Source organism: Myxine glutinosa, chromosome 10 (genome assembly GCF_964187855.1).
Source record: "Myxine glutinosa chromosome 10, kmMyxGlut1.1, whole genome shotgun sequence".
NCBI lineage: Eukaryota > Metazoa > Chordata > Myxini > Myxiniformes > Myxinidae > Myxine > Myxine glutinosa.
In genome coordinates, this window is record NC_136270.1 from 109,064,973 (window position 1) to 109,089,107 (window position 24,135).

The 24,135-nt window shown below is 45.0% G+C and overlaps 1 protein-coding gene across 1 annotated transcript in view; it reads left to right on the plus strand.

Annotated features, from left to right (window-relative positions):
* Positions 1 to 5,519: 5,519 nt before the first annotated feature.
* Positions 5,520 to 24,135, plus strand: part of LOC137433871 (cytochrome P450 2F2-like) — a 49,763-nt gene continuing 31,147 nt past the window's right edge. The window contains exons 1-4 of the mRNA XM_068126292.2: positions 5,520 to 6,104; positions 9,969 to 10,131; positions 10,969 to 11,118; positions 17,206 to 17,366. Of these exons, the coding sequence (XP_067982393.2) occupies positions 5,529 to 6,104; positions 9,969 to 10,131; positions 10,969 to 11,118; positions 17,206 to 17,366 (1,050 nt within the window). The 5' untranslated portion in view covers positions 5,520 to 5,528. The remainder of the gene's footprint in view (positions 6,105 to 9,968; positions 10,132 to 10,968; positions 11,119 to 17,205; positions 17,367 to 24,135) is intronic.

Sequence of the window (24,135 nt, forward strand, 5' to 3'; positions counted from 1 at the left end):
GCAGTACGACATGGGATCGAGCACCACATACCAACCACGGGCCCGCCGGTCTACGCCAGAGCCCGCCGCCTCGACTCAGCCAAGCTCGCCGTGGCCAAAGCCGAGTTCGAAGCTTTGGAACACCTCGGCATCGTGCGGCGCTCCGATAGCGCGTGGGCTTCGCCACTACACATCGTCCCAAAACCAGGGGGCGTCTGGCGCCCATGTGGCGACTACCGCCGCTTTAACGACGCTACCACCCCCGACAGGTATCCGATCCCGCACATCCAAGACTTCTCCGCACGTCTGGCAGGACGGGTCATTTTTTCAAAAATCGATCTCATACGGGGATATCACCAGGTACCTGTCAGGGTGGCCGACGTCCCTAAAACGGCCGTCATCACGCCGTTCGGCTTATTCGAATTCCTACGGATGCCATTTGGCCTCAAGAACGCGGCTCAGGCGTTCCAGCGCTTGATGGACAGCGTGCTGCGTGACCTGCCATTCCTCTTCGTTTACCTGGACGACATCCTCGTCGCCAGGATGTCACGGGCCAAGCACCTCCTCCACCTCCGAACACTGTTCGGGCACCTCAGCGAGCACGGCCTCATCGTCAACCCGGCCAAATGCCACTTCGGCATGACGGCCGTTGATTTTTTGGGCCACCACATCACCATGAACGGGGCCGTGCTGCTGCCAACCAAGGTCGAGGCCATCACCACGTTTCCGCGTCCTCGCTCCATAAAGGCCCTGCAGGAATTCCTGGGAATGGTGAATTTCTATCACCGCTTCATGCCCCGCGCTGCTCAACTCATGCGGCCCCTCTACGAAGCCCTCCGGGGCAAGCCGGCCAAGCACGTCATCGTCTGGTCCGCAGCAATGGACACGGCCTTCCAAAGCTCAAAGCGGGCCCTCGCCGACGCAACACTGCTTGCTCACCCGGTGCTCAACGCTCCCATCGCCCTCACCACGGATGCCTCCGACTACGCGGTGGGCGCCGTACATGAGCAATGGGTGAACGGGGTTTGGCAGCCACTCGCTTTTTTCAGCCGACAGCTCTGGCCGAACGAGCTCAAATATAGCACGTTTGACAGTGAGCTCCTCGGTCTACACCTGGCCGTTCGCCATTTCCGCCACGACCTGGAGGGCTGACCCTTCACGGCGTTCGTCGACCACAAGCCATTGGTTTACGCAATGGCCAAGGTCACGGAGCCATGGTCGGCCCGCCAACAGCGCCACCTCTCCGCCGTGTCAGAGTTTACCATGGACATCCGGCACGTCGCCGGCAAAAACAACGCCGTGGCCGACTGTCTTTCTCGGGCCAGCGCGAACGCAGTCCACCTCGGCGTGGACTTCGCGCTTATGGCGGCGGACCAAACCACCGACACCACGGTGCAAGCCCTCCGGGCGGCGGACACGGGCCTCCGCCTGGCCAACATCCCCTTCGCGGACACTGTCCTGCTCTGCGACGTCTCCCAAGGCCAGCCTCGCCCCATCGTGCCCGTTACCTGGCAACGCCGCATCTTCGCCTCCCTCCACGGTCTTTTCCACCCGGGCCGGAAAGCTTCCCAGAAGCTGGTGTCGGCGCGATTCGTCTGGCATGGCCTTCGACGGGACGTCCGTGATTGGACCAGCACCTGCACAGCCTACCAACAGGCCAAGGTCCACCGACACACCCAGGCCCCGCTGGCACCTTTCACCGTGCCCGAACGACGTTTTGACCACATCAACGTGGATCTGGTGGGCCCCCTCCCCCCATCACGGGGGTTCACACAGCTGCTCACCATGGTGGACAGGACCACCAGGTGGCCGGAGGCCGTTCCCCTCGTCTCCACCACCACCGTCGACGTGGCGCAGGCTTTCATCGCCACCTGGGTCGCCCGCTTCGGCACACCGGCGGACATCTCGTCAGACCGTGGACCGCAGTTCACCTCCGAGCTGTGGGGCGCGGTCGCCCGCAACCTGGGGGTCAAGCTCCACCGTACTACGGCCTACCACCCCCAAGCCAACGGGTTGTGCGAGCGATTCCACCGCTCCATGAAGGCCGTGCTCATGACCGGCCTTCAAGACGGCGGTTGGGCCGACCGGCTGCCATGGGTCCTTTTGGGCCTCCGCACGGCCCCCAAGGAGGACCTCCGGGCATCCACCGCCGAGCTTGTCTACGGCCAGGCGCTACGCGTCCCGGGCGAATTCGTGCCCGATGCTACCAGTCCCTGGTCCGCAGCTCACCAGCGCTCGGACCTCCAGGAGGCCGCCCGACGGTTTGCCCCCGTGCCAACATCCCACCACGGTGACCCCCAGTCCTACATCCCCCCAGCGCTTTGCACAGCGGAGTACGTTTTTGTGCGTCATGATGCACATCGGGGGCCACTCCGGCCGCCGTACGACGGGCCCTTCCGGGTCCTGCGACGGGACAACAAGTCGTTCGTCATCGACATCGGCGGCAGGTCGGACCGGATTGCGGTGGACCGCCTCAAGCCGGCGCACGTGGACATCGACCAACCGCCACGGTTGTCCCTTCCGCCGCGGCGAGGCCGCCCCCCGTCCATGGTGCCCCCCACTCGACCGCCCACCACCACACCGGACCCCCCCCCCCACGACCCGCCAGGGGTCGCTATGGCCGGGTCATCAGAACCCCCCTCAAATTGACCCTGCCGGTGCAAGTCGATTCTGGGGGGACGTGTGTAGCGGCTACCGCTGGGTTTACACAATCGCCTTGCACCTACCAAGGACACGGAGCGATCACCAGGACGTCCGGCCACGCCCGCTCTTGACTTGCCAGGCCGCGTCCGGGACGCCCGGGCATGCCCGGGCATGCCCGCCCTCGACTTGCCAGGCCGCGGCCAGGACGCCCGGCCACGCCCCCTCTCGCCTTTCCCTGGCAAACGCTCCGGGATAATGTGTGTATATATATTGCTGCCCGATAAACGGGCTTTTCAGAGTACCCGAGTTGTTTTGTGACAATAAAGAAACTCGGACGAATTCCAGCTTTTTGTCGCGTCCATTCTTCCGACTACGTGGGAGCACAGCTCCTTCAGTACTTTATTAATAGATGTGAAAATGTATACACACATACGCACGTGCACGTGCGCACACACACACACGCACGCACACACACACCTCCATTTATAGTAGATTAAATTCCCATGGATTCCTTGTTCAGGCTGTTTAGATGACGCCATCAGTGATGCGCCGACGTAACGAATCTGGCACTGAGAAACCGTGACCCGAGGTTTATAAATCACATGGTTTGCTTTTCCATTGACCCGTGACTGGAGGGTTCGTGATCACGTGTCCCGTGTGCGGTGTATAGCACTGGTACCTCGCTATTATTTTATTTTTATAAATGTAAAACTGAAAAACAAGGCATTTCCCGAGGCACGATATTTCTGCTGATATTATTTGATGCAACATAACATTATTACGCATAACGCTGACACTGAGGCAAATGTGTCGAGCGGCTCCGCCCCCATAAAGCTGATTGACAGTCATAGCCACGCCTACCCAGCCCTAATCTTTTACATATGAATACGTAGAAGTACGTAGTTTTACCTACTTTTCGTGGAATCCTTTAAAGCTACGATAATTATAATACCAAAGGATGTTGCAGGAAGTAAAACCCTGTCGAATGGTAGCAGAATCATTGCCATTGATAGAGGCAGCTCGGAAATATGCCGTCTGAAGAAGATTATTATTATTAGTCCCCTACCGGTGTACATCGGAGGGGACTATAGGTTTGCACGCCGTCCCTCTGTCTGTCAGTCCGTCAGTCCGTCACGCAAAGAACAGTTTTCCGGACTTTTCTTCTAAACGCTTAACGCTAAAGATTTCAAACTTGGCACATGGTTTCCTCATGATAAGTTACAGGTCAAGTTCGAACTTCACGACGTTTCGATCATTTTTGACAAAGTTATGGCACTTTGAACTTTGGAAATTCTGATAATTCTGATGATCCTTAACTCAGTGCCATTTTAAGTTTTATTTGCTTTCAAAAAGATTTTCTCGCAATAATTGGACCGATTGAGATCAAATTTTCACCGTAGGAGGGACTCGGTCTGTAGAATATTTTAATGGTAATTATGACATCACAGGTGACGTGGTTCGGCCGCCATATTGTTTTTCGTGAAAACACAAAAACCCCTTTTTCTCTGCAACGGCTGAATGGATCGAGGCCAAACTTTGCAGGCTGAATCGCATACCCATGACATGGTTTCAGAGTCATGTGTCACATGGTTTCAGAGTTATGACGTTTTTAAGCATGAACCTTTAAAACCGAGCCGCTCCCTCATTTTTGATCCAATCGAGGGGAAACTTCACAGATCTGTTGAGCATGTCAATATACTAAAATGCCCTTTTGGAATTTTCGATAGGGCACGTGGTTTGGCAGATATCGGTAATTTAACGAAAATATTAAAAAAATTGATATCTCTTGTTTATTCTAGAGTTCTCCTCAAGCCGCACCGCGCACCCTCAGCCTCGTCTCGCGAACGTCAAAAGCGCGACACAGCGCGCGCTTTTGGGAGGGGTGGAGCCAAGCCGAACAACATATATATATATATACACACATCAATCATTGATCGTGAACCGGAAAATATAATAAATCACTGATATTTAGCGACTCAAAAGGTTCTTTATCAAAAACTTATTTTCTTGTGCTTCTGCTGACCTGTCTGCAAGGTGTATAAATCGAAGTCCCGAGTGCGAATCACAGGTGAGCCCGTCCTGAGATAATTCGCGATTGGGAACGATTCGGAACCTGTGGATAAATAACCCTTTGGTAATTTCCCCAACAGTTTTTCGGATGACAGACTGCCGGTAGGGGACATGGGTTGCAGCGCAATACTCAGAATGCTTGTTATTATTATTATTATTATTATTATTATTATTATGAACAAGAAGATGAATTCCCGGATTTGACCGATCACGTTATTTTGCTTTATTTTGCCTTTTCCATGGTCTGGAGAGCTAAAAAGTAATCCCTACCTCGACAATCAGCTGAACAGACCAGGTAGGCTCTCATTATGTAGCCTAAGCGAGTTTTTAAAGAAGATAATCCAACTTTAGTTTTGTTTGTAGCAGATGGGAGCGACATTTTTTTTTTCCACGCCATCCCTACATCTCTGATAGAGCATTGTCTGTCTGTCCTGCGTTCCCATGTGAATGAATGATTACATGGAGTTGTGTCTGCCCCGTGCTCCATGTGATTAAACTAATAATTTAACACTCGACCCAAACAAAGCCAATGGAAATCTGACATATCAAAGCTGGACAATGTATAATCAGCAAAGGGCCACGAGCCTAATTTGTTAGACCAACCATAAAACCAATATGGCGGCCGAAATATTTTTTGCTGCTTGTTGTTGTTGTTTTAAATGTTGCCTCCCAATTTGAACTAATTTCCTGCCACAAGAATACTTTATTTTAATTGCTTTTTCCCTATTTCAGTGGTGTCTTAATTTGCAATTATTATTTAATTGCTATTTTAAATTTCCTTCGCTAAACGTCGTTCGTTTGAATGTGGAACTTTATCCTTCACATTTTGTGAAGGAATGAAAGAATTACGAAACATATCTCAAAGTCAGTCAAAGCCTCCAGCTTTGTTTCAATTCCTAAAATACGCCCTCTTGGATTGGAATGCGCGAAAACTGGTTCTTGTGCGTGGTTATTACGAAAAGCTTTCAGGTGTCGCCATACCGGTATTTTTAACTTCATTCGCGAGCTGCGCTGAGAACCACCCGTACGTGTACCGATACCTGTACCTATACGTGTCCCGACACGTGTCCCTATACGGCTATACCTGTCCCTATACGGCTATACCTGTCCCTATACGGCTATACCTGTCCCTATACGGCTATACCTGTCCCTCCCTATACCTACACGTGTCCCTGCAAGGAAGAGCCATGAGTGACCTGTTTTCCACGGCTTTAGCTGCTGTTTCATTCAATGTAAGCAGCTTGACTTTGGGCGCCTTTGTGCTGATCCTCCTGCTGTTCCTCCTTTCCTGGTTTCGTGGAGTTAAGCGGAGAGACGGTGCAGCACCTTTCCCGCCTGGACCTCCGGGATGGCCGCTCTTGGGAAACCTACCTCAGCTCGATCTCGCTCATCTTCCCGAAGAGCTGATGAAGGTGAAGCATTTTTTTTTAATCGCTCAAATTTCTTCAACATGGCAACAGGATTCGGACAGGTACTCCTGCTGCTGGTATGGTATATAATAATTATATATCTTACTATAATTCACCAAATGTCCGTCTGTCTGTCCGTCCGTCTGTTCCCAGGTACCGCAAAAACGGCTGAACCGATCGCAACGAAATTTTGGGTGGGTAATTCTGGGACCCTCTGCAGTAAAATAGGCTATATTGTTTTTCCAATTTTCTCCCCAATTTTCCAGTTTTTCAAAACCCACTTGGAGTAAAATAGGCTATATTGTTTTTCCAAAATTTTCCTCAGTTTTCCAGTTTTTCCAAACCCCCTTGGAGTAAAATAGGCTATATTGTTTTTCCAATTATTCCCCCAATTTTCCAGTTTTTCCAAACCCCCTTGGAGTAAAATAGGCTATATTGTTTTTCCAAAATTTTCCTAAATTTTCCAGTTTTTCCAAACCCCCTTGGAGTAAAATAGGCTATATTGTTTTTCCAATTTTTCCCCCAATTTTCCAGTTCTTCCAAACCCCCTTGGAGTAAAATAGGCTATATTGTTTTTCCAAAATTTTCTTCAATTTTCCAGTTTTTCCAAACCCCCTTGGAGTAAAATAGGCTATATTGTTTTTCCAATTTTTTCCCCAATTTTCCAGTTTTTCCAAACCCCCTTGGAGTAAAATAGGCTATATTGTTTTTCCAATTTTTTCCCCCAATTTTTCAATTTTCCAGTTTTTTCAAACACGATGGAATAATATTTACCGATATGAACAGTGATGCGGCTTTTATTGAAATTCTCCAAATACTGTTTAGATTTTGATGATTTGCGTGTGATATGATTTAACGGATGCTTATATAAATCGTTTAAAATAAAATAAAAAAGCCTTCAATTTCTGATATTTTACCTTTTCATTTGGGCCTCCTGATTGAAGCCCCGCCCATAGGGCAGGTACCGTTGCTAGTATATATAGTGTATACACTTTAGACTTTGGTAAAGCGTCATACACAAAATGCGTGATACCTTGGGGGGCGGGTGGTGGTATTTTGTTGTCACGTTTTTTCTTTAGAGGGCGGAGGATCAGGTGAAGCATCCATCAGCAGGTGTCAAAACGGGAGGGAGGTGTCAAAAAAGTGCCAAATTAGTCACGTAATTTTGTACACGGCCTCCTTGTAGTGTCAAGTGTGTCATTAAAGTATCAATTGTATCCTTAAAGGGTATCAGGTGTATCCTTAAAGTATCCTTAAAGTATCCTTAAAGTGTCACGGCCTCCTTGTCCTGTCCTCCTTAAAGTGTCAAGAATATTGTTGATGATGATTGCCGTAAATGAGCAAAGTCATAAATACTTGTGTGTAATAGGAGTGTTTTATTACCTCCGCCAACAAAGGTGGATGGAGGTTATGTTTTCACCCGTGTCTGTCCGTTTGTGAACAAAATATCTGAAAAAGTTGTGGGCGGATTCGGACGAAATTTGGCAGAGATGTAGCGTATTTGAAAAGGACAAAATGATTAGATTTTGGTGAAGATCCGGATTCGTATCCGGCTGCGAGAATTTTTAAAGTGATTCCTCACCATTGGGAGATCGGGCCAAAAACGATACATAGCAGAATATCTCAAACATTTGTGGACGGATTTGGACGAAACTTGGTGGACAGGTTGGGTGTCTGACGAGGACGATTCAATTTTGGTGAAGATCTGAATATGGATTCCGATATGAGAATTATTATTAAAAAACTTTTTCTTTTTTTTGTATACAAGATCGAGACTCGCCTAAGAGCTAACATTAGTCACAAAAAGACAAACTGACACATAAAACGTATGATAAAGGGAGCGGGAGACAAGATTGGGAGAGAGAGGGAAGCACAAGTACAACATCTGAGAGCAGGGACATCAAACACTATTTAAGATAATTTAATTTAATTTGAGACATTTAAGTGATTCTACACCATTGAGTGATAGGGCTAAAACCAACATATAGCAGGATATCTCAAAAAGTTATGGACAGATTTGGACGAAAGTTGGTGGACAGTTTGTGTGTGTGACAAGGAAGAATCTTCAATTTTTGTGAAGATCTGGATCCGGATCCACCTCGTATAATTTTTAAGTGATTCTTCACCATTGAGTGATATGGCCAACCAGGTGCAGGTACGACTGAGTGTCGTTCTGGTTTTAATACCGTGTCGTATATTAAATGCATCAAACAGTGATATTGCCATGTGTGCATCAGGCAGGGTTCGAGTTCTAGACCGACCGAACAAGCACGCTCAATCCAACCTCCAAAGCTCTCCCAGCCAAGGGAGCGCACGCCACCAACCGAACCAATATTTGATGAGGGGCAGGCATACGTCACTTGATGCATGACGCTCGCTCAACTAAAGTGCTGTCATTTTGATTTTACTTCAGCTCGATAAAAATTGCAAGTTTTATTGCAACGTTGACCTTGCACGTGTGAAAATAATCCGGTGCAGCAAATATCGGGGAAATTACCCCAGGGGTTTTGGAAATGTACAAGAAATAAATAAAGCAAACAAAGGAACTCCCTCTTTTACAACATTTACAATGTCTACAAGTTGGGTCACCCAATCAAGATCAGGTTAGTTAGACTTTAGTAAAATTCAAGATTGTTTACAGCTCTACTTTAGTGAAGATTAACCGAGTGCAACACGGCAACGATGGGCCAAATAGACTCCTCATTTCCTTGGTTAAGGTCATACGGGATTGTGCGACTTTTCCTTACACTTTGTGTAGGTAGCGCAGTGGATACTGTGGACCCTTTGTATATTAATTTCCTTTCTGCATACAGAATTTGATTCATTACAGAGCATCCATGCTTTCACAATAATGCTACAATATCATAGAAACATTGTGAACACGTTATTTTTTTTAGGGTTTTTAAAAACGTCATTATAATGTCATCAAATAAGGTTTTGTAACACTTTTATACCTCCGCAGCTAAAGGCGCCTGAGACGTTGTGCTTTTGGGTTGTGCGTCCGAGCGTGAATAGAAGATTTTCATCACCATGATAAATTGTTCATCGCTGCAGAGATTTTGGCCAAATTTGGTACAGGTTGGTCTGTGATACAAAGATGGAATGATTAGATTTTGGGGTCAAAAGGTCATGTGTCCTTTGAAAATCACTTTGCAGATCATAACTCGATTTAGAGCCATCAGTTGTTTTCTTTCTTCTACTTATCTCTTTTTTCTCTTACACTCTCTCTCATGTGACATTAATTTTTTTATACGACCTTTGATTGAGATCAAACATAACAGTGGGTTGACATCTAACGTGGGCAGAGGCATATCCATTGACATATTGACATCAAATTATATTTTCTAGTTTACACATGAAATTACAAATTAACATAATAAAGGTCAAAAGGTGTTTTTATGTTTTAAGCTGCTAATGTCTGATAATGTATTTGTGATGTTTTTGAAACCGTACAAAATAATGTTATCAAACCAATTTGGGTCCAACCTTTTTGCAATATTGTGAAAATATTTTGTTAGCTGTGAACTCCGTCAAACCAAGCCCTGCACAACTACCCACCGAGGTGAACGCCCGACATATACATACATTATATATATATATATGTATATGTGTATATATGTATGTATATGTGTATATATGTATATATATGTGTATATGTGTATATGTGTATATATGTATGTATATGTGTATATATGTATATATATATGTGTATATGTATATATATGTATATATGTATAATATGTATATATATATATATATGTATATATATATATATATATATATAAATAAAAAGATATATAATATGTATAGACTGTATTACTATATAGCTTATTTTAATATTTTAATTTCCCTTGTTACTCCCATCAGCTGTCAAAGAACTATGGACCGGTCTTCAGTGTACGTCTGGGAACTACACCAGTGGTGGTGCTTTCTGGATACAAGGCGGTGCATGAAGCTTTGCTTGGACACGGAAATGAGTTTTGTGAGCGACCAGTTTATCCCCTGATTGAAAATAATCACCTCAACAACGGTAATTTAATACAGAACTAGTTAATAAGGCTTTGCGTTTTTTCAATTTCCTGTTTTTCTGTTGTATTTCACTTTATTACGTAGCTCTGCACTTTGCTACGGTTCTGAATAGCTTGTAAATCTCCATGGAGTTTACTCATCCAAAATTTGTCGGTTTTGTGACACTTAGATGGCAGATTATATGTAATGCTTTGGTCATTATATGCATTGTGAAAGGATGTAGCGGACAAAAAGCTCTTATACCTCATAAAAAACTCTTATTCTGTGATTGAATTAATTTACTTTTGTCTATCTTCTTTGCTGTAAGAACATTTTGTCTTGAGGAGACCTTCCCCCATCCCTCCTGCTTTTGAATGACATCACATGGACATCATTGGTTGAATCTTCGACAACCTCCACCCCATTTTGAAAATCCCAGTTATGTTCCTCATTGGACAAACACACACAGGGAATGTTGTTGTTTATTGTTACTTCCTAAGGATATATCGACTACAGCCGATAATGAATAATAGTTATTTGTCTGGAAATTGGCTCTTTCATTTGTCTTAGACCGTCTTCTTTAACCATTAAGAGATGTGTTGTAGTCAAATCTGTGGTGGTGTTTGGAGTGAGGGATTGGTGGGGCAGTGCCTCACCCACTGAGTCATTCCTACCAGATCACAATTTAAAAACTCAAGTTTCCAGAAATAATGTTTTCTGTGATAAATGGTCTCAGTCAGAATGGGAAAAATGACCAACTCTGACACAAGCCCTTTAAGAGTGAATGGAGGCACTCATACTATGAAAAGAAAAAATAATCGAGGAAAACAATTTTGTTGATCAATTTATTGCATGGCAGGAGTTGTGTGGCGCCGTGGAGAGGGCCATCGCATATTGCGTCGCTTCACCCTCACTACTCTGCGCAATCTTGGTGTTGGCCAACGCAGCATTGAAGAACGCATTATAAAGGAATCTTCTTTTCTCCTGCAACAGTTTGGTCATCATGAAGGTACATAATACACCATTTGGCATCATTAGGAATCACACTAACCTTAAGTATTGGTCACATTTTTTTCTAATTGGAAGAAACAGCTTTTTATGGGCTAAGGGCCCAGATACATGGGCTAAGGCTCTTAATAGAGTTGACACACACACACACACACACACACACACACACACACACACACACACACACGCATACTGACGAGACAAAAACTTAGTGCAGCCACTGAGCTTGGGGGAAGTGCCATCACTTCCTGGGATACTCTGGGTACCAGCGACATCATAACAATGGCGCTGCTTTTCTCACCGTACTCAGGAGGAATTTCCTCCTCCCCATGGATGCAGACCGATGGGGTTTGCCAGTGCTCTATCCTTTTTAAGCAAGGAAGCAGTACGTACCATTTTAAAGTCTTTGCTGTGACTCAAACCGGTCCACACCGGATGAGTGTTTTTAGGAGACACGGCCTCCTCACTGGATGATTGTTGGCCCCCTACGGGAGCTCATGCGCCCTTTTTTCCAAGTATTATAACAATCAACCCTCCCATCCCTCCTCCTCCCTTGCCCTCCCCCTCTCCCGTATCCACGCCACCCCTGTCTAAGAATCAAGAAGATGTTTTTGTGGTAATACGTATTCACATAAATTGTGATAACTGCAGTGTGGTCATCATTCACAGTATAATACAACGGTATAACGGTATCATGGATGCATACATAGCAAGGGCCTTTGTTAGTTAGGTTTGCATCAAGTGCTGGTGTGGGATATGGGTTCATATGTGCATAACAGTGAAGAGGTGCTGGCTGTACGAGGGCATGTTGAAAAGTGATGCCTCCTCTCCTTTCACCAAAACAGGTGAAGATATTTGAATAAAACAAAAACGGATACTTGCATCTATCTTTATTTTATCTTCATCAATCTTTTTGCATATTTATTTCTCAACATAATCACCACTGCAGTCCACACACTTAAACATTTTTTAATGAAAATATTTTTTTTATTTTTGGTTGCTTAAGAAAAGTTGTGTGGCGGGCACATCTAGCGATGTCATAGTATTGTAAGAAAAAAATGTAATACTAATATTTTAAAGCAGTGAAGCCGCTTCAATATTTAAATATTTAGCTATGTCCTTCCTTCCATCCTTCCATCCATCCATCCATCAAAAATAAAGAAGAAGAACATTTTGAACCCACCTTGTTTAATTCTAAAGGCTTCCAAAGTGTTTTTTTTTTTTTTTTTTGGTATACAGAGTCGAGGCTCGTGAAAGAGCTAACATTTATCAAACAAACAAATCAAACAAACAAGCAAACAAAGTATATAAAAAGGGGAGCGGTCGACAAGATGGGGAGAGAAGGGGAGGAAGCACACAAACACAACATTTGAGAGCAGGGACATCGGGAGATGTGTGGGAGGGAGAGGGCCTGGGGGGAGGCAGGATAGGTATAAAACGCAAGGACACCAAGGACTTCCAGGAAAGAAGACAAAAGTCACCTCAAAAAAGTGGATTTGGGGTGAAATTAGCGGGGGTAGAAAAGATCAAGGTTTTGGATTGGGGAAGATAAGAGATGGTGGTGAAGAGATGTTTTAAAGACCTGGAGGGAGGAGTGGGATTGAAGAGAGTGAGGGAGTTTGTTCCACAGGTGGGAGAAAAGAGGAATGAAGGAGTGAAGGTGAGCAGAGAGTCTTGATTTTGGCAGTTTAACCATAAGAGGGTTGCAGGCAGATCTTGTGTGACCTGCAGGAATATTTGGGGGACAGAGCCCAGAGAGATCTGGGGGAGCAAGGCCGGAGAGGAGTCGGTAGAAGACGGAAAGACCACCAACCTGCCTGCGGTGAGTAAGTGAAAGGCCCTCGGAGATAGCGTCATCGCGGGAGATTCCAATGATTCTGAACGCTTTGGTTTCAACAGCGTGAAGACGAGCTAGGTGTGAGGCAGGAGCACCAGGAGCCCAGAGGGGAGAGCAGTATTCCCTTGAGCTGCGGATGAAAGCCTTGTATGTGGTGAGGAGCTCAGGTGTGCCAAGGAAGGACTTCGCACGAAGGAGGATGCCCAGTCGGCGACTGGCTTTGGAGGCCAGCTTGGAAATGTGGTTTTCCCAGGAAAGATCATGGCAGATAGTGAGACCCAAAAGCTTGAGTGACAGAACTTCATGGAGAGGATTATTCAGATAGTAGATGGGAGGGTTGTCCAGTCGGTCTTTTCGGAGAGACATCGTAAGAGTGTGAGATTTGTCAGGATTGAAAGACATGTTCCACTTGTTTGACCAGTCTGTGATTTTGACCAGGTCTGCAGAGAGTGAGGAGGCTGCAGACTGCCGATCTGAGGGATGAGGAATGGAGCGGCAGAGAGTGGAGTCATCAGCAAAGAGATAGAGAGGATTTTCAAGAGAGTCAGATAGATCATTGATGAAGACCAGAAAAAGCACAGGGCCCAGAACACTGCCTTGGGGAACTCCAGCCTGAACAGGAAGAGGAGATGAGAGAAACCCATTCAGGGCCACACGTTGACTACGACTAGAGAGGAAGTCCGCCAGCCATGCGTGGAGATTTCCATGGATACCAAAGGAGGAGAGTTTGGTGAGCAGAGCGGGTGCCAGACCGTATCGAAGGCACGTGATATGTCGAGGGAGACAGCTCTAATTTCCTGTTTGGCATTGAGGACCTCCATCCATTGTTGAGACAGCAGAAGCAGCATGTCCAGAGTAGAGTGACCTGGTCTGAAACCAAATTGATGATCAGAGATCAAGCCATTGGAGAAGAGGAAAGATTTCATATCCGAAGCAATGATGGATTCCATGACTTTGCTGATAATTGGGAGAAGGCTGATTGGTCTGTAGTTGCTAGGATCTGTTTTTGCACCTTTTTTTGTGCGAAGCGGTGATGTTGGCTGATTTTCAAGCAAATGGCAGTTGACCTTGAGCAAAAGAGAGCGTGAAGAGAACAGAGAGAGGGAGTGAAAGAGCGGAAGAACAGGATTTTAGGACCCGTGGGCTGATGCCGTCAGGTCCAGTTGCAGAATCAGAGTCGAGGGTTGACAGAAACTTTTCCACCTTGTCAGGAGGAAAGGACACGGAGTCCAGGAGCAGCTGGGTACGGTGGGTACAGAGAGGGATGGGTTTGGGACACAAGATTTAGAGGCAAACACAGAGTTGAGGCATTCAGCTTTTTCACGTGCGGAGTCAGCTGTGTAGCCGTTTGACGTGAGGGAGGGGATGGGGGGGGGGGGGGGGGGAACAAACACCAGAAACAGATTTGACCAGACGCCACCAGGATTTGGAAGAGGGAGACAGATAAGAGAGTTCGGTCTTGAGAATGGAGAGATATTGTTTCCTGGCTCTCCTGAGGGTGTGTTTCGGGCTTTGTGAAAGGAAATGAGATTTCCTTCCGTTGGATTTGCTTTCCAGGAAACGAAGGCAAGTTGTTTCTGGGCAACAGCCTCACCACAAGATTCCGTGTACCATGGACGGGAGGAAGGGTATGACAACTGAAGACGAGATGGGATAAATCTGTGCATGAGAGAGAGAGAGCAATTTACTTTGGAAGAATTCCCAGGATGAGTTGATGTCAGAGGTGGTAGAGATGGGAGACCAGTCCAGATGATTGATGGCTGCTTGAAGACCGTGCCAGTTGGCCTGAGTGAAATGCCAGACTCGTCGACGCTGAGCAGGCTCCCTGAGAATGGTCAGAGAGATGTCCACTTTAACAAGCACATGATCAGATGAGCCGATTGGAGCAGAAGAAGAGCAGCAGACATATTCAGGGAAGTTAGTCATAATCAAGTCCAGAAGAGAAGATGCTCCGTTGACTAAGATCCGGGTCGGGTATGCTGGAGTAATGCTGGAGTAAGTGTAATGCTGGAGGGTTATAAAGGGTACTTCTAATTTTTATAAAGGGTTGTAATGGGTTTCATTTGTTTCTAGACTTGGCCTATTTCCAATACTAGGGCATTGCCCGTACTATATCTATATCTAAAATTATATCCCCCCCCCTCTATTTACATGAAATGGTTTGGTCCAAAGCGAACGGCTTGCGAGTACGGTGACAATCCCCCCCCTCTATTTACATGCAATGGTTTGGTCCAAAGCGAACGGCTTCCGGAGTTTGGTAAAGAAATCGCCATCGCGTGCACAAACGCGCAGGAAAGCGAATGAATCGCAAATTCGGTTTTATTAGTTTTAAAACATAGTTTAACGCCAACATAGTTTGCAAACGTGAAATAAATGAATACGCTGTCAAATGTGCCATCCGAGGCAGAGTGTGTCCTCCACGTTCGGCACACGCGATCGTTCGCTGCTCTCTGATTGGTTGAATCGTTTTTTGGACATAGCTCGGTAAGTAATTGTGCGATTAATATGAAACCTTGAAAAGGCACATCCTCGGGTCCCCAGCAATATACCTGGCAAGTTAAAAGTATATCGGACCCGTGGTTGTCGAGAAACAGCGGTCACAGACAAACAGACGTACAAACGTACAGACGTACAAACAGAGATTACTGGAATTATAGATAGATACTCGTAAAATGCCAAAGTGAACTGCTTCCTTCGGACATGGGTGCGATTATTTATTAATTAAAATATTTTAATATAATAAAAATATTTATTTTAATTAAAATTTTCACTTTTAAATATATAAAATTTCAAAATAACATAATAAATATGTTTACTAAAATATATTTTTGAAGCATACTAAAATACGCAATTTGGTGTGTCTGATGATTTATTTCACCGCGATACAGTCTGTCATCTCCTTATCCAATCTCAACTAAATTTGACAAGATGACTAAGGGTTACACAATGAAGGTTGTAGCGGCATTTTGCCCCCCTCCCCAAGGGGGTATTCTCCCCTGAGCGGGTTTTCGCCGCCATTGCCATCGATGGGGTTGGTGTTGAGGTGTGTACCCATGTTAAGTTAGCTTTATCGTGGCGTTTTTCCAAAGCCACTTCTAATTACAAAACTAATGATAATAGCATAATATTAATGTTATTACAAAATAATATTAATACCAATAATATCCCACCTCCTTAAGGATTTTTCCTCTTTGAACAAACGCCGTATCAACGTTTATAAATAGCATATCATGGCGTTTTCGTGGGAGCAGCGCCCCAACGGCCTCTACCAGAAGTAAAAATATTATAAACCACAAACACGTATGCTTAGCTTTTTAAACAGTCGATAATGCTGTTTATCGAGGATAATGAAGAAATTTGGAGGAATCCCGACATCCGTGAGGTAAGTTTTACTTACAGAACTGAACGAAGATCTACTGTACTCTATATACCCCACAATGGGTTGGGTTAATAACATGGCCCTTCCTGCAACGAACATGACGTTTTTTGTAACAAACTTTTGAAACTCGCTCCTGCTGTTTAACAAGAAATTGACAGGGAGGAAGCCCGGGTTGTGCTCATTTCCCAAGCAGCTAGCTAGCGTTTGCCAAGCCTGCCGTTCCTTAACGGTTTTGAATGGAGTCCTTGCTCGAATGGTTAAACAACTTGGCAATCTCTACACAATAAATTGGTAAATGAACACACACCCAATGTTCTTGAGACCTGACCATATATCGACTGTAATCTATATACCCCAAAGAGGAATGACCCTTCCTGCCACTCACCGTAGTGAGCGGGTGTACTAATATAATAAATTTGTAAAACAAACTAAAATGAAATTTTTGCTTTCTTAGAAAATTAGCATGCTGAGTCGTGTGATCTCGTGGGTCCTGCAACATAGCAGTGCTACGTTGCACATTGTGGGTGTCGTGTCATGTGGTGGCACATCGAGCAATCACAGCACAACAAAAAAATGCATCATGCATTCATCATCCTGCCAGTCCCAAATTAGACTCAAAGCTATTCGTTTTAAAGGGAGCGACTGTGACTTATAATTCACGATGCTGTGCATGTGGCACATGTTCAATGAACCAAGCAACCTTTGTGTCAAGTTATTAGGCAGTGGTTTTAATGGAGTATAGTTAATTATTTTCCTGACCTGGTGTTGCAAAATGCGCTCTCCTATCGTGGGTGGATGAATTTAATGGATGAGTGTGAAATAGAAGCCTAAAGAGTTCAATATTATGTGGATGATTTCTCTTGTGTCTGCAGGGAAACCCTTTGAGCCGTTTGATGGTCTAAACTCTGCTGTGGCAAACATCATTAGTTCTCTGTTATTTGGTAACCGCTACGAGTACGACGATGAAGAATTCATCCAGTTGCTTCATCTTCTGAATGAAGACTTCGTTCTGCTTGGAAACGCCTGCGCTAAGGTGCACGGTTCTGTTCGGAAGTCCGGCTTTACATGAGGAGTTACAATGCCATCTTGTGAATTCTGGCAGAGACAAAGTTAACTGTGAAAACTCTTTGGCAGTTGCAGAATAACATTTCCATGAAATAGGAAAATATCAGGAATACTCTGTACCTGTGTTGGCGTGGTGTAGACATGATGGGACGGATGGCCTCGTCCTGCGTCTAGTTTCCTTGTTATTCCTTGTTATACCTGCAGCATTGAAGCATGACCAACAGTGACATTTAATTTATACTTTACAGAACTACAAAATGAATATGTTGAGACAAATGCATCCTTAAGTGAGCACACATTGGCAGACTTTACAAGATTTCTCCACCTCTTGAGCTCCCTCTCACTTGTACTTGACAATTACATGTAGAGGGGGCCTTGTACTTGTACTTCACAAGTCCAATGCCCCCATACTTTGACGCTTTGGCCAATTATGATTATTATATTTAACCGTTGTCTAAACATGCTAGCCACAGACGTGTAGTGGTGAAAAGGAACATTTATGATTTTTCCATGACACACATACATGGCAGGTTTAATTGCAGGTAGTGAGATTGCATACCCTGGGCAACATTGATCCAGGTGACAAAAACTACGTCTTTTACTATTTTGGGAAAACGGTGTACAATGGAATCCCACAATACATCACTTTTTGAGACAATTGTGGAGTGCATCTTTAGCGGTAGACTAATTAGCCCATCCACCGTTTGTGTGTGTGTGTGTGTGTGTGTGTGTGTGTGTGTGTGTGTGTGTGTGTGTGTGTGTGTGTGTGTGTGTGTGCGTGCGTGTGTGTGTGTGTGTGTGTGCGTGCGTGTGCGTGCACGCACGTGTCGGTCCGTCCAGGCCATAACTTTTTTTTAACCATCTGAGCTTTTGTCAAACACACCATTTTTGAGCTTTTGTTTGTTTTTCAACAAACCTTTACTAATAACAGTATTGAGAATTTCACAAGATAAATTACTAATTGGGTCAAAGGGCAATCACAGTGAGTACAAACCGGCCTTATTAGCCCGTCCGCCATACATGGTGAGATGTCCGGATTTTGTACTTTTTCCACGGTTCCTTATTTACCATTTGAGGTTTTGTCATGAATTATTTTTATCAACATCATTATCAACAATTTAATTATCAACAAATATTTATTACTAGCATGTCTGCTTACTACATTACTAGCACTAGCAACGACACCCGCCCTAAGGGCGGGGCTTCCATTGGGAGGCGCAAATGATTATTTAAACAATTTATATAAACATCCGTTAAATATCACACGCAAATCATCAAAATCTAAACTATTTTTAGAATTTCAATTTTAAAAAACCACATCACTGTTCATATCAGTAAATATTATTCCATCGTGTTTCAAATTGTGATATCAACTGTACGCTTTTCTTTAGGAAAAGAAATGGAATGATTTTGTACCTCTTCTTCAGCTTAGAACTTCAGGATAGACGACATTGCTGATAAAAGTTCCTTTTCTCTCTTTGAAGTTCTTGGCAAACATTTTTATATTGTCACTGCTGCCAACGCGACGCCATGGCATTATTCATTACATTCATTCATTCATTCATTTAATGATCATTAAACATTATTCTTACGCTCATTAAACGTTTATTAAACAATAAGTGTTCATTAAATGATTACGAAAATAAAAACGAAAAACATTACGAAATTACGTTCACACCGTCACGTCAAACACTACCGTGAGGATTACCCACCCAAAATATCGTTGAGATCGGTTCAGCCATTTTTGCAGTACCTTCGAACGGACGGACGGACGGACGGACGGACGGACGGACATTTGGTGAATTATAGTAAGATGTGTGGTGGACAAAATCTCACCATGTGTGGCGTACATTTACAGAACTGATAAAAGTATCCTTTGGTAACGTTTGACAAAGATAACTGAAAGCGTTCGAGTTATCATTCACAGACAGACAAACAAACAAACAAACAGAGACAGACCGAATTTTCAATTTTCGTCATAACAGGCAGTGGTGAAAACATAACCTCCATGCACCTTTGGTGGTTGAAGGTACCCAGCATTGTTCGGTGAAATTTAATGAAATATGTATTTAAATACTTATTGCATGCTAAAACGTATTACTCGATCACTTCCGAGGAAAAACGCAGGCAGGGTATGAGAACATACTGACTCGAGGCCTGAACACGGAAGTGTCATAATAAACCTGTGTAAAGCACAGGTCAAGAGCATACCTCCATGAGGCTGAACAGTCTACGTTTTGTATTCCACTGATAGGCTGGATCTGGATTCAGACCTGAACCAAAATCGAATCAGCCTGTTCTTGTCACCTCACCAACTCATCCGCATAGTTTGGTCAGAACTCGTCCACAACTTTTTTAAATATCATACTATGCTGTACATCGTTTTTGGCCCTATCATTCAGTGGTGAAGAATCACTTGAAAATTTAACATTCTCTCTCTTATCCAGATTCGGATCTTCACCGAAATTGAATCAATTCGTCCTTGTCACACACCCAAACTGTCCACCAAGTTTCGTCCGAATCCGTCCATAAGTTTGAGATATCGTGCTCTTTGTCGTTTTTTTTTACCCCCATCTCCCAATGGTGAAGTCACTTAAAAATTATCGGATCCATATCTGGATCCGGATCTTCATCAAAATCTAATCATTTTGTCCTTCTCACATATGCTACATATTCACCAAATTTCATCCGAGTGCGTCCACAATATTTTAAGATATTCTCTTCACAAACAGACAGGAAGGCGGCAGCCTGACAGGTATGATGAAAATCGAAAGAACCTTGGCATTTGAACATGGTCATTGTGATGATATCTTTCCCACCAGTGGCTCAGGAATTATTTCTTTCAATGAAATAGATTTGCCGACCACCACACTTTGCTACACCAAATATTAAGCGCGACAGAGCCCAAATGGTGTTTTATGCAAATTACGTCACTGTTACCTTAACCTTTGACATATACAGTATATATATATATATAGTCAAATCACATTGACAGCCTCACTTTTTTCCATCTGAATCCTTTGGTAACGTTTGACAAAGATAGCTGAAAGCGTTTGAGTTATCACTCACAGACAGACAAACAAACAGAGACAGACCGAATTTTCAATTTTCGTCATAACACAGTGGTGAAAACATAACCTCCATGCACCCTTGGTGACTGAGATAAAAAGAGGGGCACGAGTAAACACCACCACAACAACAACAACAACAACAACAGGCATTTTAAGGCCATTTTCCCTGCAAGAGTGGGGGTTAGCCTTGCGGTCCCTATGACAATGTTCTCCATTTTGCCCTATTTTCTGCATCTCCCCTTGTTAACCCCCTTGCCCGCATTTCTTCTTCGACCATCTTTAGCCAAGTCTTTCTCTGTCTTCCCCATCCTCTACTTCCTTCGACATTCATTTCCATCACTCTTCTCAACCAGTCACTTTCATCCTTCCTCAACACATGACCAAACCATCTCAACCTGTTGCTCTTCACAGCATCTATCACAGGCTCTATTCCCATCATCTTTTGCAATTCATCATTTGTCTTCCTCTCTCTCAACGATACTCCACACATCCACCGAACCATTCGCATTTCCACCCTTTCCAGCCTTCGTTGCTGCTCTACGTTCATTACCCATGTCTCACTCCCATAAATCATAACATTTCTCAAACATGCAGCATACACCTTTCCCTTCAGCTTCAATGACACTCCCCTTCCTCATCAGCACACCTCTCAGTTCCCGAAACTTCTTCCATGCACATCTCACTCGAGCAACCCTTGCCGAGTCTGATCCACCTTCTCCATTCAGCATGTCTCCAAGGTAACAAAATGTTTTCACACCTTCCAGCTTCACGCCATCTCCAAGATCCAACTCAACATTTCCTGCATCTGCAGCTCCCTCTGTGCACACCTTACACTTGAATGTAGCTGCCACACTGGTTAATGACCCTCTCACACCACTACATTTTTGATGAACCCACTCAGCGCACATTGTACATTGAATGGAATTCACTCCGACACCCTTCCTGCACACAGCACACGGCCACTTCCCAGTTCTTTCCACCTCACCACATGCTTTACCACTTGCCATCACCTTCGTTTTTCCGATATTCACCTTCAGACCTTTGGTCTCCATACGTTCCTTCCACTTGTTCATCTTCTCCTTCAGTCCATCCATACTTTCTGCAATCAACACCAGATCATCTGCATCCAACAACTCCCACGGTAAACCCTCCTTTACGTTCTGAGCAAGCACCTCCATCACAGCTACAAATAGTAGTGGACTTAGTACCGACCCCTGATGCACTCCCACCTTAACCTCAAACTCACCCCTGTTCCCGTCCTTCATCCTGACAGCTGTGCACGCTCTTTTGTACATTGCCATCACTACTCTGATCAACCATTCCTCCACTCCTAACTTCCTCAATGCCCATGTCACTACTTCACGTGGAACCCGATCGAATGCTTTCTCCAGATCAACAAACCCAAGAAACAACTTCTTCCTCTTCTCCATGTACTTCTCCTACAACTGCCTCACAATAAAAAGCGCGTCTCTCGTTCCTCTTCCTGGCATAAATCCAAACTGCATTTCGTCAATCTTCACTTTCTTCCTTATCCTCCTCTCCAACACCCTTTCCAATACCTTCATTCCATGCTCCAATAACTTTATCGCTCGATACAAGCCACAGTCCAGAGGACCTCTCCACTTGTATCGAGGGACGAGGGTACTCAGTTCCCAATCCACTGGAATGGTGCCTTCTTTCACCACCAGATTGCAGATCTCTGTCATTCTCTTCACACCCCAATTTCCCGCTGCCTTCAACATATCTCCCACAACTCCCGTCGGCCCTCCCGCTTTTTTTTTTTTTTTTTTTTTTTTTGTATACAAGATCGAGGCTCGTGAAAGAGCGAAAATTTTTGATTTGGCCCTCCCGCTTTCTACTCTTCATTGCTTTTATCGCTTCCTCAACTTCCTTTTCGGTTATCTTCTCTGCCGGTCCTAAAACTGGGTTACTCTCTATGTTGCCATCCCATTCATTCTCTGCATTCAACAGTATTTCCATGTATCTCTTCCATCTTCCTTTAATTCCATCTGGGTCCACAACGATTTGTCCCACTTCATCCTTCTAGCAACTCACCCCCATCACATCACACCTCTCTTTCGCTATCTGCTTTGCAATCCTGAATACCGCTCTCTTCCGCGATACAGTCGCGCTCTCTTCCGCGCTCTCTTCCGAATCCAAGCGTTCTCCGAACATTTTCCTGCATGCCTCCTGTGCCTTTGCTACCTCTTGCTTTGCAGCCTTCTTGGCTGCCTCATAACTTTCATGCTCTGCCTTTTCTGCCCCCATACCCTTCGCCTTCTGCCACTCCTTGAACTTCTTCCTCTTCTCGTCAATCTTCTTTCCAACTTCATCATCCCACCACCATGTTTACGAGTGCCTCCGTGGTCCTCTTGTCCATCCACATACCTCACCAATGGCTCCCAACAGACTATCTTTCATTGACATCCAACCACTTTCAAGCTCAACCACATCATCCTCCACCATATTCATCCTCTCTTTTAATGCCTCCCTCACTGACACCTCTTTCAACCTCCACACCTTCATTTTCGGTTGGTACTTCACCCGCCGAGCTCTCCTCGCACCTTTCACCCTTATGTCGCAGACCATCAAGTTGTGCTGTGAAACAGCCTCCTCCCCCGGGATCACCTTTGTGTCCCGGAGGTGCCCCCTATCTCGCTTACGCACCAGCAGGTAGTCAACGGTTGTCGTCGACCCACCTGACGTGTTTGTATCAAGCTTATTATCCTCTTTCTGGAAATGAGTATTACAAATCAACAAATCAGCTCCATCAGCAAACTCCAAAATCCTTTCACCTTCTCCATTTCTCACACCATACCCGTAACCCCCATGAACTCCCTCAAAACCGTCCATACTCCTTCCCACATGTCCATTTAGGTCTCCTCCTACCACAACAACTTCCTCATCTTTCACGTTTTCCATCAGCTTCTCTGTAGCACACCAGAACTTGTCCTTCTCTTCATCGCTCCGACCAACCTGAGCATATCCCGAGATGATGTTCACCAAGAGCTTTCCAATCATCATTTTCACTATCATCAACCTTTCACTCACTCTAGTCACACTCACCACACTGTCTACAAACTCCTCAGAAAACAGGACACCAACACCATTTATGCCCTCTGGGCACCCTTGCCACACAAACTTCTATTTCTGTCCCTGCCTACCCTTCACCATTCTCACACCACTTCCCTTCCATCTCGTCTCCTGCACACAACATATGTCCACTCTTCTTCTGACCAATACTTCCACCACTTCTCCTGATCTCCCTGTCATTGTCCCTACATTCCATGTCCCAAATCTCAGAAACCGATCTCCACGTCGGGCATCAGACGTTTCGTCGTCATAAATGGAATGATTTCCACCCTTGCTTCGATCGGGTTCCCCACCTGAGTTTTGACGAGAGGGAGTGGGGGTCCCCCACGGGGTACTTCGGGCTGTACCCTGCCCATATGTAGTCGTAATTGTCATGGTTCTCTTTTTGAGGCAATGTTTTTATGGCTGGATGCCCTTCCTGATGCCAACCCTTTTAGTCGCCTCTTACGACACGCAGGGATACGGTGTACCTATTCTAAACCGGGGTACACACCGGTATACGGTCCGTAGGCACGAGTAAACACTGTAGTAATTGAATTTGTGTTGTTGACAACAAATCACTATATCCAACCT